The sequence below is a fragment of the Felis catus genome, chromosome C2, assembly GCF_018350175.1.
Source record: "Felis catus isolate Fca126 chromosome C2, F.catus_Fca126_mat1.0, whole genome shotgun sequence".
Taxonomy (NCBI): domain Eukaryota; kingdom Metazoa; phylum Chordata; class Mammalia; order Carnivora; family Felidae; genus Felis; species Felis catus.
The window spans coordinates 126,387,022-126,405,843 of NC_058376.1; the positions used below are offsets into that span (position 1 = coordinate 126,387,022).

At 34.2% G+C, this 18,822-nt stretch overlaps 1 protein-coding gene across 4 annotated transcripts in view; it reads left to right on the forward strand.

The window, feature by feature from the left end:
* The window catches only part of STAG1 (stromal antigen 1), a 410,325-nt gene that overhangs the window by 262,369 nt on the left and 129,134 nt on the right, over window positions 1-18,822 (forward strand). For all 4 annotated transcript variants that reach the window (XM_023260539.2, XM_045036401.1, XM_019810669.2 and 1 more), the window contains 2 exons: window positions 3,043-3,194; window positions 5,444-5,517. In XM_023260539.2, the coding sequence (XP_023116307.1) occupies window positions 3,043-3,194; window positions 5,444-5,517 (226 nt within the window). The remainder of the gene's footprint in view (window positions 1-3,042; window positions 3,195-5,443; window positions 5,518-18,822) is intronic.

Sequence of the window (18,822 nt, forward strand, 5' to 3'; positions counted from 1 at the left end):
ATCTGCTTTAGATTTAATTCTTGAGTTCTGACTAGATTCTAGTAGAACTCTTGTAAACTGGTCTCTTGATTTCTTTCTTACTCTCATCTCCTGCCTCTGTTTCTGTGCTTCAGCCACATTAAATACCTTGCTCTTTTATGAGTGCCCTCTTCATAACAATTTATCTTATAACCTTTGGACTCCTTTTCCCTGGAACAATGTTCTGTCATATAATCATATACTCATCCCTTCACTTATTGGTCAAATGTGAACTCTGCAGAGAGGCCTTCTTGCCTGTGACTACCCTTTTTACCATACTTTTTTTAAAAAAATTCTGTATTTTTCATTATAGATTTTCTATTAACTGGCATACTTTTTTCGTTTGTATATTCTGTATTAGTTTATTATGTTCATTAACTTAGAATGTAATAACCATGAAGATAGATACTCTAATTCACTTCTGTACTTCTAGCTTGTGGTAGAATAGTGGTTACGTACATACTGGTTTGATAGGTGAATGAGGAAGCACTAAATAAGTTTTTATTAAACTCTGTGGTATTAAGGCTAGTTTTTTAATTACCAGTCTTTCACAAGCTAATACTTTTGTAAAATGCAAGCAAATGAATTATATGTTTCTTAGTGTCATATTATTAGTCAGTAGACATACAATCATTGTCAGATTGTTAAGAAAATTTCTAAAAACTTACTTTCGAATTGTACTGATAATCAACTGTGAATAAACCATTTGTGGTCAGCACCTATTTGCAGACCATACTATGAGTAGCACAGCATTAAAACAGGTTTGCCCTTCTATACCCAGTAGTTAAAATTTGAAGGCTAGATGAAGTATTCTTCTCTTCGGTAAACAAGGAGAAACTACTTCATAGCCAGTGTCACAGAACCAGGCTGAATTCCTGTAGGATTATTAATTTATAAAATAATTCCTTTAGTAATACCAGTGAAATTTAATTAGTGCTCACTCTATGTAGGAATGAGTGTTTTTCACTGGACTCAGACATCACAGTCCCCATGTTATGTATGTGTCATTAAATTAGCAGTCTCTCAGTAGCCATTTATTTGCTAATTGTTGGTAAATGAAATGAAAATTTCAGTTGAAATTTGTTTTACAGATCAATAAGCATTTTATCTCAGTAAATACTGTTATATCCTGTCTTTTTGTGAAAACATATTGACCATTTTGCATTATGTTTATATGTCTAGGATGGGAAGAGGGTCATTACACAGTGGCAGTTGGTGTGTGGGATCTGGGTTCATAAGGAGATACGTAGCTAAAAGCAAAAATCATTAAATTGAAGAAAATTTGTGTCTCAGCTTCCACTAAGGAATTCCATCCAGGGTTGGTGTTAATTTTAAAGCTTTTCAACTCCTTGACATATAAGTCATTTTGTTTTGGGGACCTGGAGGTATATCCTGAATTAAAACTCCAAAGGGTATGATTTTGTATGCTCAGGACAAACTCTTATTACACTTTTATCCATGACTTTGGGCAGTGTGAATGCCCCAGATCCCCCTTTTCTTTAAGCTATTCTCCTTTTTTATACAGATTAATTTAAAAAGTACTTTTAGGGGTGCCTGGGTGGCTTAGTCGGTTAAGCATCCAACTTCGGCTCAGGTCATAATCTTGCACTTCATGAGTTAGAGCCCCACCTCTGGCTCTGTGCTGACAGCTCGGAGCCTGCAGCCTGCTTTGGATTCTGTCTCCCTCTCTCTCTTCCCCTCCCCACTTGTGCTCTGTCTCTCTCTCTTTCAAAAATAAACTTTAAAAAAAAAAAGTACTTTTAACTTTCACAGTATCATCAGATACCCTGACAGTGTGTAAAATATTGTAAAATCACTAGCCTGTATTTTGAAACACGAGAATATTTCTCAACTTACTATTGTGAGACACTGTATCTTAGGAAAAAGTATTTTAATTAAATGTATTTCTAAGTAGTCACTAACTTAAATATATTTGTTTACATCTTGTCTTATATTTTAGCTTAAAGGCAGCAATCACTATTAACATGGAGTTGCCAAAAAGCAGACAGAGTTTCAGGTTAACATTATATATATTATATATATATATATATAGTATGTGTGTGTGTGTGTGTGTGTGTGTGTGTGCGCGCGCGCGTGCGCGCGTATAGATAATAGATGTGTTTAATTAAAGGGAAATCATAAGTTTTAAGAGACATGCATGCTCCTATATAGTTATGGATGTTTGCCGATAAGTGGATCAGTATTCCAAAACATTGATCAGTTCATTTTTTAAAACTGCACATTCGTTCATACTTGCAGATGAATAAATAACCTAGAAAGAAAAAAAAAGGAAGTTTTTTTTTACCAGCACAAATTCTTAGTCCTTTGTCAGTATTTTTCTACACTATCAATAATGAAAATAAATATGAGTAGAGAAAAGTTTAAGGTTTGTGTTATACCTGTTTTTCAGATGACTTGAAACACAAGTTTGAAAATATTTAAAGATTTGCAAATCCAAGTGAACATTTAAAAGTACATTAACACTGTGAGGAAAATAGGTCAATCAGAAGTTCATGGGGTACATTTTTGATTAATGAGTTTGGTAGGATCTGTATTTCAGGGTTTGGGAGCTAGGCTATTCACTGAGAACAAACCATCTTTGTGGGTAAGGGCCATGAATTGATTGTAAATATCTAAGCCATCTTTGAAATGTCTAAAGGTATTAAAGATGCAATTGTATACACAGAACTCATGGGCAGGAGAAAAACCTAACATGCATGTTTGAAGGTCGGGAAGAGGGGGTGTTAAATTCTTCCTGCTGCTAATTAGGATGGAGCTGATTTTAAGGAGGAAAATGTTGTGAACTAAGCTATAGAGACACTAAGGCACAGAAAATTATGTTGCAGCCTAAGATCGTGACTTTATTTCTATAAAGTTTTCTTTTTTTAATTTGTTATGCCGGAGTTGTAAAAACATAGAAACTGACTAGTTTGTTTCCTTCACCCATTTCCATTATAAATTTGTTATCTTACGGATGAAAATCTGATTAATAGGTGAAAACCGTAATCTTCCTTTATTTCATAGCCATGAAGCTCATGACTGCGTTGGTGAATGTTGCCTTAAACCTCAGTATTCATCAGGATAACACACAAAGACAATATGAAGCTGAGAGAAATAAAATGATTGGGAAGAGAGCCAATGAAAGGTTGGAGTTACTTCTTCAGAAACGCAAAGAGGTAAGTTTCATACTATCTTAAGGTATGTGTGATTTTGTTTTTTGTTTGTTTGTTTTTGATGGGGCTGCGTGTGGCTGTGTGTGTGAGAGAGAGACAGAGGGACAGAGGGAGGGAGCAAGTGTGTTGTATGTATTTTAAAATATTTATTTAAGTCAGATGTGTGATCTCAAGGTTTCAAATTAAACTGGAATGTTTAGCCATTGATTATCTGAGTGCTGTCTGATGGCTGAAGAGAATCATAAAACAATCCTATGTTTGAAAGAAGGTAGTCTAGGGGTCAGGTAACTCAGAAAGATTATCAGGCTGTGAATTCAGAAAGCATAATAAATAGTATGGTCAGAGCTGGGTGCTAGCAAAGCTGCCCTTCTAGAAGGAAGCCAAAGACTACTTATTAGCTGATGAATAAGGCATTCCTATAAATAAGATTGGTCTCAGTTTTACACTGCAATTTTCATGTATGTGTGTGTGTGTGTATATATATATATATATACACATATATATATATATATGTTATATACATATATATGTATATATGCATATATATGTATATATACACATGCATATGTATATATGTGCATATGCATATGTGCATATATATGCATATGCATGCAATTTTCATGTATGTGTATATATATATGTATATATGTATATATATGTGTGTATATATATATATATATATATATATATATATATATATATACCTTGAAAGTGTTTTAAACTGGGTTTTTAGTAGGTAATATTTTTATTTGCCCAATAGGAAATCAGATTTTAAATATACAGTATTTTAACTTGAAAACAGAATAATATTACATTGCTACAAATAAATTACTGATGAATAATGGGTTATAACAGGCAACACGAAACGCAAACTAATTTTAAATTATTACCCATGCTGTATTAGGGTGCTAGCTGGGGCTGCTATAACAGATACCAACACAGACTAAGTGGCTTCCAAGTTGAAGATGACTCCAGTTTCTCCATGACTTACGTGTGTGTGTTTGTCTCTAAATTTCTGCTTTCTATAAAGACACCAGTAATAATGGATTCAGGGCCCACCTTACTCTAGAATGACCCCATCTTAACTAATTACATCTGACACAATCCTATTTCCAAATAAGGTTTGAGGTACTGGGGCATTAGGACTTCAGCATATGAATTTCTGAGGAACACAGTTACAATCATATATAATACTTGAAATTTTGTGAAAGTAAATTTTGGAACTGTGCGTCAGTAAGTACTATTAACCAAACTGTATGCCTCTTATAAATTAAATTTTTATATAATAAAACATAAAATAAAAAAATTATTTCAGTAAAACTGAAATAAAGCATACAGCAAAAGAGTAAGTCTGAAGGAATTTTATTCTCACACTCTTATATGTAATAAAAGCAAATTATTTCACTGAGTATTACTACACAAGAGATTATAATAAGAAATATCACTTGGAATGTAATTTTGTATAAGTGCTTTTGTTCCTCTTGAGCAGTAAATAAGCTCAAACTTTAACTGTGATCAGTAGTATTTCCTGAATTTTATATCATTACTAGACTATTTTATTTTGTTGCTGCATTCTATGACTAATGGCGAGGATTACTTCTATCTTCAATTATGCCTTCTGTATTGGGAACTTGGCCTAGTCTCAGTTATGGGCTAAACAGATGCAGAGTAATATTTGGATACTTTAGGTCGAATAGTAAGTTTCTTTTACAGTGGCAAATATGATCAAGGATGGCCTGTTACCAAGAGAGGCAAAACAAGCCAGGGGCCTGACTTTGTTGGAAGAGGTATAGAAATTGAGACTTCTTAAAAAAAAAAAAAAGAAAGAGAGAGAGAGAGAGAGGGAGGGAGGGAGGGAGGGAGGGAGGGAGGGAGGGAGGAAGGAAGGAAGGAAGGAAGGAAGGAAGGAAGGAAGGAAGGAAGGAAGGAAGGAAAGAAATAAATTGAGGCTTCTTCTCAAAGCAGGTAGTATGTTGGATATTGGAATCTGGCCACATTTAGCCACATCACACTTTTGTTAGTTACTGTGTATATGTATGTGTAAAGAGAGACAAAGAGGTTCTGAAGTCAGTTTAGTAAAGCTTTTGAAGTAATGCAGTAGTACTGGTAATTTCAAACAAGTGATGCACAATAAGTGAAAAAAAGGATTGATTATTATTCAGAATAGGAATAACTGGGAATTAAAAATAACTGGAACTGTTCATTTCAAATAAGATGATCAGGGTTTAACTTTTTTTGTTTTTTCATTTCAGCTACAGGAAAACCAGGATGAAATTGAAAATATGATGAATTCTATTTTTAAGGGTATATTTGTTCATAGATACCGGTAAGGAATTTTAAAAATCACTTAGTTTTTAACTTAAATAATTTATTGCTTTTTTTGTAGTCCTAGGTAATTATAAAAATAGGAAACTCTCTATTTGTTTTGTTCTTTGGGAAACAGCTTTGGCTCTAAAAGCTAAATAAATGTCATACTACTGTTGTGGAAGAAATTGTTTTTTGTTTTTAAGTTTATTAGAAAAAGAGCACAAGTGGGGAAGGGGCAGAGAGAGAGTGAATCTAAAGCAGGCTCTGCACTGTCAGCATGGAGCCTAATGTGCGGCTCAAACCCACAAACCATGAGATCATGACTTGAGTCGTAACCAAGAGTCAGATGCTGCACCAACTGAGCCACCCAGGCACCCCTATTGTGGAAGAAATTGTAACACTGCCATACTCTTTTAAGTTCAGATCATATATTGTTAGAAGCATTCAGTATATTTGGATTTATACTGATGGAGTATTTATTAATAGGATATCATTAAATTAATGTGGCCTTAATAAGATGTGATTATCTTGATATTTGAAAAAATTCAATGCCCTGTTTCCTGTCCTGTGATACTCATCTTGTTTCACAGTCAAATTAACCAGGAGTGTTTTAAAAATACATCTTTGAAGATGGGAGAAAAGTTGACAAAAAAAGGGCACCTCTGTAAATAATCAACAACTCTTCTTTACCTTCATCTATACACATGAAAGTAGAACCAAAGTATTTTTGTCATGCTTCATTGCAAGCCAGTTTAGTCTTTCTGTGAAGTTTTTAATTGTTGACTACATTATTAAGCAGCATATTTCACAGAGAATTAATGAATCATCTACATTAACTTGCTACGTTCTTTTAGTTAGGCATGATGTATGTTTAGGTAGATAGACACAGATAATAGAAACACTGTTTTTAGATACATTTGAGACTTTTAATTGGCCAGTTAATTAAAAAAGTTAGTTAAAACAGGGAAATCCATTAAAAAAAAAAAAAAGAAATGTAGTTTGATATTTTAACTTAAACGTCTTGTTTTAATTCAGAGTATGAAAAAGACGTTTGATCTTCTTGGTAATTTTTTTAATGTTTATTTATTTTGAGAGAGAACACGCCACGTGAGTGGGAGAGGGGCAGAGAGAGGGAAAGAGAGAAACCCATGCATAGCATGGAGCCTGATGTGAGGCTTAATCCCACAAACCATGAGATCATGACCTAAGCTGAAATCCAGGGTTGGTCGCTCAACGCACTGAGCCACCCACACACCCCCTACCTTTTTTTTAAATCTTCTTGATATTTATACAAAGAAAAAGAAAACACTAACTTGAAAAGATATGCACTCCCATGTTAATTACAGCATTATTTATAATAACCAAGATATGAAAACAACCTATAGGTTGATGAATGGATAAAGAAATTTTATATATGCAATGGAATATTTTGAGCCATTAAAAAATAATGAAATCTTGTAATTTGCAACAACATGGATGGACCTCAAGAACATTATGCTGAGTGAAATAACTCAAGCAGAGAAGGACAAATACTGTGGATTATATGTGGAATCTAAAAACAACGACAAACTCATGGATACAGAAAACAGATTGGTGGTTGCCAATGGGTGGATGGGGAAAATGGGTGAAGGGGGTCAAAAAGTAAAAAGGATAAAAAAAGATGAACTACTGAACAGCACCAGAAGTTAGCTTGCTGTTATCTAGTAATTTGTGACTATCTGCTGTAGTATTAGGAAATTTAGGCAAGTTTAATAAATTCGCAGCTAACTTCTTGAATGAATAATAGAACTTTTAGAAGAAACCTGGAAGATTATAATGCACTGGGAAGGGGTATCTGGGGTGCTCAGTCAGTTAAGTGTCTGACTTGATTTCTGCTCAAGTCATGATCTCATGATTCATGAGATCGAGCCTTGTGTCAGGCTCTGTGCTGATAGCACAGAGCCTGCTTGGGATTCTCTCTCCCTCTCTCTCTGCCTCTTCTCATGCTGTCTCAAAATAAACAAACCTTTTTTTTTTTTTCTTTAACGCACTGGGAAAATGTGTTTAATAGCTGATTAAGAAAAGATACTGAGACGGGGCGCCTGGGTGGTGCAGTCGGTTAAGCGTCCGACTTCAGCCAGGTCACGATCTCGCGGTCCGTGAGTTCGAGCCCCACGTCGGGCTCTGGGCTGATGGCTCAGAGCCTGGAGCCTGTTTCTGATTCTGTGCCTCCCTCTCTCTCTACCCCTCCCCCGTTCATGCTCTTTCTCTCTGTCCCAAAAATAAATAAACGTTGAAAAAAAAAAAAGATACTGAGAGAGACTGTATAGCCTGATAGGGACACACATCCTGAAGTTGGAGATGTTTGGGATTTGGGGAACTAAACCAATCGATTAAAAAAAAAAAAAAGAAAAGGAAAAAAGCCACCTGTCTTTTAAATAAACTTAAGAATAAGAAAACAAAATTATTTATATTTACTCACAAATTTACCATTTCCAGCTCTCCTCATTCCTGAGTTTCTCTGTTATTGCTTTACTTCTGCCTGTTTTATTTTTTTATATGAAAAACTCTTTATTTCACCAAAAAAAAAAAAAAAATAGGACCAAGGCCTTTAATTTCAGTATGGAATATTTGATTATAATTTCATATTCTCTTTTGTTCATAAACTACACATGTAGTAAGTTATGGAAAAGTTAATTTTTTAAAAAGCCAGAATTTCCAGGGGCGCCTGGGTGGCTCAGTCCGTTATGTGTCTGACTTAGGCTCAGGTCATGATCTCACAATTCGTAGGTTCAAGCCCCGCATTGAGCTCTGAACTGACAGCTTAGAGCCTGGAGCCTGCTTCAAATTCTGTCTCCCTCTTTCTCTGCCCCTCTTCCACTCATGCTCTGTCACTCTTTCTCTCAAAAATAAACATTAAAAAATTTTTAAAAAACAAGAATTTCCACATATTTGCCATGTAGTCTTTTTCTATTATAACTTTATAAAGGTATAATTAATGTAAAACAAATTACATGTTATATAATTTTTTATAAGACCTATATATTTGGTCCTTTGGAACTTTTAGTCATACCTGCCAACCACTGGAGGGCTGGGGGACTGAAGGTTGAATCAGCTGATGGCAGTGGCTTAGTCAATCATGAATATTCAGTGAAACCTCCATAAAAATCCAAAGGACTGGTTCAGAGAGCTTGGTGAACACAAACAAAGTAACACACCTAGAATGGGCATGAAAGCTATGTGCCCTTTCTCCATACCTTGCCCCGTGTATATCTTCATCTGGCTATTGATTCAAATCCTTTATCATATCCTTTAGTTAATTGGTTAACGTAATTGTTCCCCTGAGTTTTATGAGCTGCTCTTGCATGTTAAAAGAATATAAAGAGGATGTGGTTGGAACCTCCAGTCTAATAGCCCATGAGTCACAAGCACAGGTAACAAAAAGCCTAGGGCTTATGTTTGGCATTTGAAGTGGAGGATAGAGGACAATCTTGAAGGACTGAGCTCTTAACCTGTAGAGTCTGATGCTGTGTCCAGGTAGATAGTGTCAGGATTGAGCTGAATTCTCAGAAACCAGTAGGTATTGTTGGTGTGTGTGTGCGTGCAGGTAAAAACCCATGCCCCAAATTCAAATTGGGTCCAGGAACCCAAAAAGAGTTGGTGTCAGACACAGTTAAGTGCCTAAGTTTTGACATATATACACCTGTACAACTACCAAAAGCAAGATAATGGAATATATCCATCATCCTCAAAAATTTTCTCTTGCCACTTTGTAATTCCTCCCTACCTCCCTTTCTTCCAGTCTTCCCCTGCTCCCCAGAATCAATCAATTATCAGTTTGCTAACTGTTTACACTTTTTAGGATTTCATAGGAATGGAATTATACAGTATGTATTCCTGATTTTTGTTGTTGTTTTCATCTGACTTTTTTCACTAAGCCTAATTAGTGTTCATAAGTTTCATGAGTTTTAATAAGTTTTTCACATATGCCTTTTATCAGATTGAGGAAATATCCCTTCTGTTCCTAGTTTTCTGAGACTTTTTATTAGAAATGAATCTTGGATTTTGTCAAATACTTTTCTACATCTGTGGAGGTTGGTATATATGGTTTTTCTTTTTTAAGACTGTTAATGTGAACTAAATTGGTTGATTTTATAATCTTAGCCTTAAATTCTTTGGCTAAAACCCACAGCCGTGATAAATTTTTTTTTCTAAATAAATTTGCTAAAATTTTCCTAAGAATTATAGTTCTGTGTTCAAGAGAGATCTATATAGATCTTTTTTTAAATTTTTTTTCTTTTTAAATTTGAGAGAGAGAAGAGAGCATGTGCATCAACAAGGGGGAGGGACATAGGGGCAGAAGGAGAGAGAGAATACCAAGTAGGCTCCACGCTCAGCACGGAGCCTGACACAGCGCTTGATCCCACAACCCTGGGATCTGATCTGAGCCAAAATCAAAAGTTAGACACTCAACCAACTAAGCCACCCAGGCTCCCCAAGAGAGATGTGTATCTCTTAACTTTTAATTTTATTGAATATCTCTGACTGCTTTTGGTACTGTGGAAATGCTGGCTTTGTTGAATGAGTTGCAATGTGTTATCTCCTTTTTAATCATCTGGAAGAGTTTAATAATATATTTTTTTTTCACATAGGCATTATACCATTGGGACTGAGTGTTTTCTTTGTAGGGATGTCTTTAATTGCAAATTAAATTTCTTTAATAGATAGATATAAGTCTTTTCAGTATCAAGAAAATGATACGTTGATCTGCGTTGTTGAATTATATTCAGCAATTATCAGCATAAAGTTGTTCATAAAATATCATTGGTTTCACATCTCTCATACCGATTGTATTTATTTTTCTTAAAAAATAAGATTTTGGTTACATTGAACTCTATTATTTTTCTATTTTCTATCACATTGATTTCTGCAATTTTATTTATTTCCTTTTTCTGCTTACTTTGGGTTTCATTTACTCTGCTTTTTAGCTTCACAAGGTGGAAAGTGGGGTAATTGATTTGAGGCCTGTTTTCTAACAGTAGAGTTTACTGCTATAAATCTCTCTTAGTATTGCTTTAGCTGTATCCCCTAAATTTGGATATGTTGTGTTTCCATTTTCATTCAGCTCAAATACTTTCTAATTTCCTTTTTGACTTGTTTCCTTGACAAGAAGAAAGTATTTAGTTTACAAACATCTGAGAACTTTGTTATTGATTTCTAATTTAATTCCATTGTAGTCAGAGAACATACTTTGTGTAATTTGAATGCTTTCAAATTTATTGAGTTGTGTTTTATGACCCACAATATGGTCTATCTTAAGAAATGTTCTATTTACTCAGGAAAAATTACATACTGTGCTTTTGTTTTTAGGTCAAAATCTGTTAGTGTTGTTCAAGTAATTTCTATCCTTACTGATTTTCTGTCGGTTTATTCTAACCAATATTAGAGGGTTTTTGTAGAAGTACTTTTGTATTCTTGATTCAAGTCTCTTATCACATAAATGGTTTGCAATTTTTTTTCTTGCCTGTGGCTTTGTTTTCATTTTCTTAATGATACCTTACCTTTTGAAGAGCAAAAGTATTCCATTTGAATGAAGTAATTTACTCACTTTTCTTCTGTGTACATGCTTTTGATATCTGTGAACATTTTTCCTAACCCCAAATTTTTTTCTGTGTTTTATTCTAGAAATTCAATAACTTAATCTTATAAGTTAAAATATATATACAGTTAACTATTATGTATTTTTTGGATATAAGGGTATAAGTCCACTTTTTACGTATAGATATTCATTTGTCCAAGCACCATTTGGTGAAATACTACCGTCCTCCAATTGAATTGCCTTGGAGCTTTTTTTCTTTTTTTAAGTAATCTGTACAACCAATGTGGGGCTCCAACTCATGACCCCCCAGATTAGGTTAAGAGTCCCACACTCTACTGACTAAACCAGCCAGGTACCCCTCCTTGGAGCTTTTCTTGAAAACTAAATGAACATGAATGCAAAGATTAATTTATGGATTTTTCTAATCTGTCCTTATACCCATACCATCTGTATTGATTAAAGCTTTGAGACATAATTGATGTAGGACCTGTAAGTTTAAGTTGTACAATGTGATGATTTGATTCACATATATGATGTGAAGTGATTACCACAGTAAGGTTACTTAACACCTCAGTTGTCTCACGTAAGCACCTTCTTTGTGTGGTGGTGATTACATTTAAGATTTACTCTCTTAGCAACTTCCAAGTATGTAATAAATACAGCTTTGTTAACTATAGTCACAATGCTGTACATTAGATCTCTAGAACTTACTCATCTTATAACTGGAAGTTTGTACTCTTTGACCAACATATCTCCATTTCTGTCATTCCCCAGCCTCCAGCAACCACCATTCTACTCTATTTCTTTGAGTTTGGCTTATTTAGATTCCATGTATAAGTAGAACATGCTTACTTGTCTTTTTTTAGAGTACCTTTAAAAAATTAGGTTGTGTTAAATCCTCCTACTTTGTTCTTTTTCAAAATTGTTGTGACAATTATAGATTTTTGTATTTCTATGTAAATTTTAGAGTCAACATGTCAATTTTTAAAAAATTTGTATTTCTTCATTTTGAGAGAGAGAGAGAGAGAGAAAGAGACAGTGCAAGCAGGGGTGTGACAAAAAGAGAGCAAGAGAGAGAATCCAAGCAGCCTCTACGCTGTCAGCACAGATCCCAACACAGGGCTTGATCTCATGAACTGTGAGATCATGACCTGAGCCAAAACCAAGAGTCAGATGCTTAACCAACTGAGCCAGCTAGGTGCCCCCAGCTTGTCAATTTTTACATAAAAGCCTGCTGGAATTCTGATGGAGAATATGACTGTATAGACCAATGCAGAGAGAATTGCATTTTTCACATTTTGAATCTTCCAATCTATGAATATAGATTGTTATCTCCACTTGTTTAGATATTCTTTAATTTCTCTTGGCTGTTTTTCATGATTTTTCAAGTACAAATCTTACACTACTTCTTTCATTAAATTTAGTTTAAGTGTTTTCATTTTTTATTCTATTGTAAATGAAATTGTTCTCTTAATTTCTATTCTAGATTCTTCCTTACTAATGTATAAAAAATACAGGTGATTTTTTTTTTATTCCTTCAGAATTACAAGATACTTTCATTGTTCTATAGTCTTGAGATTTTGTTTGTTTTTGTAGATTATTTAGGATTTTCTACATAACATGTCATGTCATATGTGAATAAAGACCGTTTTAATTCCTACTTTCTAAGTCTAAACACTTTCTATTTCTGTGTCTTTAATTTTTTTTTTTTTAACTTTATTGCACTGGCTATAGAACTTCACTACAAAACTGGGTAAAAGTGGTAAGAGAGGACAGCTTTCCTTTTTTCCTAATCTTAAGGGGAAAACAGCCTTTAATGTCAGTAGCTATTAAGTTTTATATTGATACCATTTAGTCAGATGAGGAAATTCCCTTGTAACTTTATTTCATATGTTGTTTTTATCATGATTGACTGATTTTATTTTTTTTCTGTTTCAGTTAAGATGAAAATACAGACTTTTTCCTTTATTCTGTTAAGATAGTACATTATATTGATTATATGAATTGATTTCCAGGTATTAGACCAATTTTGCATTCTGGTAAAAATTCTACATCATCCTGATACATAATCCTTTTACATGCTGCTGGATTCAGTTTGCTAATATTTTGTTAAGGATTTTTGTGTCTCCTCTCATAGGGGGGCATTAATCTGCTAACTGGCCTCATAGAATATCTGGGAAGTCTTCCCTTCTGCTCTGTTTTCTGAAAGAGTTTATGAAAGATTAGTATTATTTCTTTTTTATTAATTTGATAGAATTCACCAGTGAAGCGCTTTAAGCCTAGCTGGTATTTTTGGATGATGATTTTCATTTACTGATTAAATATCTTGTTACACATTTTTCCTGTTTGTTTGTTTTTTTTTTTAACATTATTCATTTTTGAGAGAGTGCGAGTGGGGGAGGGCAGAGAAAGAGAGAGACACAGAATCCAAAGCAGGCTCCAGGCTCTAAGCTGTCATCACAGAGCCCGATGTGGGGCTCAAACTTACAAACTATGAGATCATGACCTAAGCCAAAGTCAGAGGCTCAGCCGACTGAACCACCCAGGTGCCTCTGGTTTTTCTGTTTATTGATTCATTATAGTAATTTTTGTCTTTCAGACAATATGTCCATTTTATGTATGTTGCAGATTTGATGGCATAGTGTGGCTTTTGATAGATATTTCCTTGGAATCCTTTTTATTTCTGTAGGATTGGCAGTGATGCCTATTTGATTTTTGTTTGTTTTTGTATCTTCTTTCCTTTTTGTCTTAGTCTAGCTAAAGGTTTATCCATTTTACTGATCTTTTCAAAGATTGAACTTTTGGTTTCATTGACATTATTTATGTATTTTTTATTTCACTGATTTTTGCTTTATTCCTTATTTCCTTTCTGTCTGATTGCTTTCATTTTAATTTATTCATCTCTTTCTAGTTTCTTAAGGTAGAAACTGAGGTTACTGATCTTATATCCCTCTTCCTTTCTTATCTAGCCTTTTAAGCTATAAATTTCCCACAAAGCACTGCTTTAGTGACATAGCAGGATTTTTGATAATGATATATTTTAATTTTTATTCCATACAAATCATTTCCTTATTTCTGTATTGAGATTTCTTCTTTGACTCATGGGTTATTAAGTCTTTTGTTTAATTTTTAAATATTTGGAGATCTTCCATTAATTTCTATTATTAATTTCTAATTTAACTTTGTTGTGGTTATTAAACATACTTTAAGGGATTTCAATCATTTTACATTTAATGGGACTTGTTTTTTCCCTGTCCTTTTGAATTATTGAAAAAAAAAATAGTTCCATGCCAAAATGCCATAGGTTTCTGCTGTTTTAACCCAAAGGTTGACAACTTTTTTGAATAAATGCTTCTCAGTTCTTTTGGTTGATTTCCACGAAGCTGAAATGATTGTTTTTCTCTTCATAGTTCTTTTTTGGGAGAAAACATTTCCCAACCACTTCACTCTCCTATTGCCTCACATTCATTTTTAAAAGATATTCTCTCTTGTTATGGAATTCTAGGTTGACATTTTGGGATTTTTTTAGCACTTGAAAGGAATTGATCCACTCTCTTTGGTTTCCCTTGTTTCCAACTAGAAAGAAATCTGTCATTCTTTTCTTACATATTTTATAGTTTATTTTTTTGTTGTGATTGCGTTTAAAAGTTTTATCGCTACAACTAGTAGAGATAACCAATGCTGTTAACCTATTCTGTTACACTGTTCTTTGCTGCCATTTTCTTAATGTTTCTTTCATCTCTTCCATGCTCTCCTCAAACATACATACTTGTTATAACAACTGTTTGAATGTTTTTATAAATATTCATCTACTTTTTTCTTAGACATGATTATGTGTAACCCTTAATTTTTAAGGTTTGTTATATGGACCAGAGCAGTATTTTGTCTAAGACTAATTTCCTCCCAATACTAAGATAATAGCATTTTCTGAACTGAACTCTACTCTGAACTCTAGCCCTGTGAATTACAAGGTTTTTCTGCTCTGGCTCATTGGGACACAAAATACTCCCAGCTCTGCATGTGCTATCTCCTCTCCCCATTCTTTCCCCAGCTTTAGGTGGTTCGTTCGTGTGTGTGTGTGCTTTTTAGTATTCAGCTGATGAGGTGAAACAGTCTTTGTGCAGATCTTCAGAGGTTACTGTCTATGTACATCTCTCCCCTCTGATACTATGCCTTGTAAAAATCTAGCCACTTTGTACTCTAGTGTCCCAACTCTTTCTCCTCAACTCAGGGATGTACCCAGGCTCTGTCTTGGTTCCTCTGCCAACACTGCTACCTGGCAGGCACCAATCTGGTGCATTCTGAATTACCTTATTTGTTACCCTCTCTCAAAGATTACTGTCCTGCTCTGCCTAATAGCCAACATCTAAAAGTCATTATTTTATATATCCTACTCAGGTTTTTAGTTTTTTCAAGTGGGTATATAAATCCTGTCCATCGTGACTCAGCCATGCAATCTTAGTACGGAATCCATATTATTTTTCATTATTTTACCTTAGTCTTCAATGCTAACATTACGTAATTTTTATTTTAGAGTTTCACCCTTATTGAATCTTGCCAAAGCTTCAACCAATCATTCTCATAAAAACAACAATTCTTTAATTTTCTGTTACCTTATTGATTTTTATTTAATGAGGCCTTAAATAAACTAGTATTCATCTGTCAGAGCTTACTTTTGATACATTAAAATTTTAGCTGTGTGAACCAGAATTACAAACAGTTGAGAATGTGACCTGCCTTCCAAAGTTATCAGTTAGAGGTACCAATCATTGATTTTTCCAGAAGTATTACTTACTCTGTAAAGGGGTGATGTTACTGCATGTATGTACTAGAAATAGAAGGTGCTGTGCAGTGATGGCACTTTAATGTCTTGAGTCTCACATGCTACTTTAATGTCAGACAAATATTGAATATTGGAGTGGTTCAGTTGGTTAAATGTCTGACTTTGGCTCAGGTCATGATCTCGCGGTCTGTGAGTTCGAGTCTCGCATCAAGCTCTGTGCTGACAGCTCAGAGCCTGGAGCCTGCTTCAGATCTGTGTCTCCCTCTCTCTCTCTGCCCCTCCCCTGCTCACACGCTCTGTCTCTGTCTCTCAAAAATAAATAAATGTTAAAAAAAATTATAAAATAAAAATATTGAATATTAATCTATACGCTGGTAGATCTAACTACTAATTTATAGGAGATAATGGAAAATAGAAGAGGCTTTTGTATGACTCCGTCTTCATGGTATCATTTTAGCCCAGAATGTAATGAATTATACAGACCAAATTGACCCATTTCCTTCAACAAATAAATGGCATATAATAAGAACAAGTAGGTATAAAAACACAATATAAAATATTGGATATGAAAAATATATTTATGATATAGATAGATATTTAGTGAACAAAATACACTCTAGACTGTTGAAGGGACAATTAGTGAATTAGAATATAATACTGAGGATTTAACCCCAGCAGAGTAGATACGGAATAACATTTCTAATACATGCGGGATTGTTTGAGAGGCTTCATAAGTCCTTTACATAGGATTCCAAAAGAAGAGAAAGGTATTGGAAAGAAGTAGTATTAATGAGAAAGCTGAAATTTTATAAAATCGGTTAAAATAGAATTGTCAGATTGGAAAGACTTAATGAGTATTGAGTAGGTTAAGAAAATATTTCACTTTTAATCATGCCATAGTAAAAGTGCGTAACATGAAACATTATGAGAAAATCTTAAAAGCAACCAAAAAAAAGACTGTTATTTCAGTGGTGGAACACACCATAAGAACAAACAATGGAAGAGGAGGTAACAGGAAAGATTGCAATAATTTGAGAGGACAAAAAATAGATGTCTTTTGTTCTCTTTTACTTTTTTATACTATAGTGAAACATTTTGTAATAATGTTTTCAGAGTTATTCTTATACAATACTGTGTTATGATTTATTCTGAGCAAATTGCCATCTTTTTAAAATTTTAGTCATCTTCCTAATATTTTTTTAAATTTCTTTCTAACATTTATTTTTGAGAGGGAGAGAGACAGAGCACGAGTGGGGGAGAGGCAGAGAGAGGGGAGATGCACAATTGAAAGCTGGCTCCAGGCTTTAAGCTGTCAGCACAGGGCCCCATGCAGGACTCAGACCCATGAACCGCAAGATCATGACCTGAGCTGAAGTCCGATGCTTAACCAACTGAGCCACCCATGACCCCTAATATTTTTCATTTTTTACTTAACCTGTGTGTCAGGTTGATAGTTCAAATGTGAATCTAAATTAAAGATAATGTTCTTTAAAAGTTAATGTATTCTTCACATTCAACTTTTAATCTTATGCCTTAAACTTTTGTTAATAGTAAAATAGTAATGCAGGATAGCAGATAGCCATGTCACCTGCTCTGTATGAAACTCTCAGTGATGTAGTGCCTTTCATTTTGTCACTATTTTCACTAAAGGATAATGGAATAAATATGAGGTGAAAAATATTTACAATTTATTAAACTATTGTATTTCTAATGCATTTTAACCATCCTGGATAATCCAGGTTGATCGTTATTTGATTATCCTGAAATAATTAAATGAAAAATCTGGATTTAACTAACAGAAAGGAGAGTTGCAGCTCTTCAGGTCTGCTTTTAAACATTACTGCTTCACAGAATCCTTCCTTGACCCCATCTTCACCCCTCTAACATTTTTCTATGCCTCTGTGTTCCCTGTACTGCCCTTTACTAACATTTATCATTTGCTTAGATAATTTATTTTAAGCATCTTTCTGTAAGTTAAGGTCTTTATTAAGTTCTTGTCCTCAGTCTAATAAAGGATGCAATATGACTTTTCAGTAATTCTTTAGCTGTTCCTTTCGCTTTTGGGCTATTTCTTTTTTTAATTCTTTAAGTTCTAGTTTAGAAAATGTAATTTTTTTAGCCAAATATTAGTGACAAAATTGGTTGAGACATGAATTCATTTTGTGCTACAATTTAGATTGCAGCCTTCTTGGCACTTGTAATTATTTCTCACTCTAGAGCTCTCGTGAGATTCCTTGTACATGAGAGATAATTGTAAGTGTCAAAATGCCCACATTAGCCAAGAGTTATTCTCCAAAATTTGTATTGCAGTCATTTTAATTTAATCTACTTCCTTACTGGGAAAGCATCTGTAAGAGTAGTACAAGAAACATTTCATTAAAATACACTGGAGTTAAAATTTATTTTGTTGTAAGCAGAAAATAATTTGAATTCCATCTGCCAAGAAAGCAATTCAAAATGAAAACTTTAAAGTCTATATATTAAAGAGCCACATCTTGGGGCGCCTGGGTAGTGCAGTCGGTTAAGCGTCCGACTTCAGCCAGGTCACGATCTCGCGGTCTGGGAGTTCGAGCCCCGCGTCAGGCTCTGGGCTGATGGCTCAGAGCCTGGAGCCTGTTTCCGATTCTGTGTCTCCCTCTCTCTCTGCCCCTCCCCCATTCATGCTCTGTCTCTCTCTGTCCCAAAAATAAAATGAATAAACGTTGATAAATAAATAAATAAATAAATAAATAAATAAATAAAGAGCTACATCTCCCAATAAAGGCACACTAACTGTGAAGGTCAGTCAATTAGATAAGTTTTTCATAGAAATGAACATAATTTTTTTGTGCTGTGACATAGAGTTACAACAAAGGATTGATCACCACAGAATTATTATTTTCTAGGTTTTTTTTTTCTTTTTGAGTTCAAAAGTAAAGTGAACCTGACTTCAGTTTTAGTTGTTCATTTCAAGGCTGCAATAC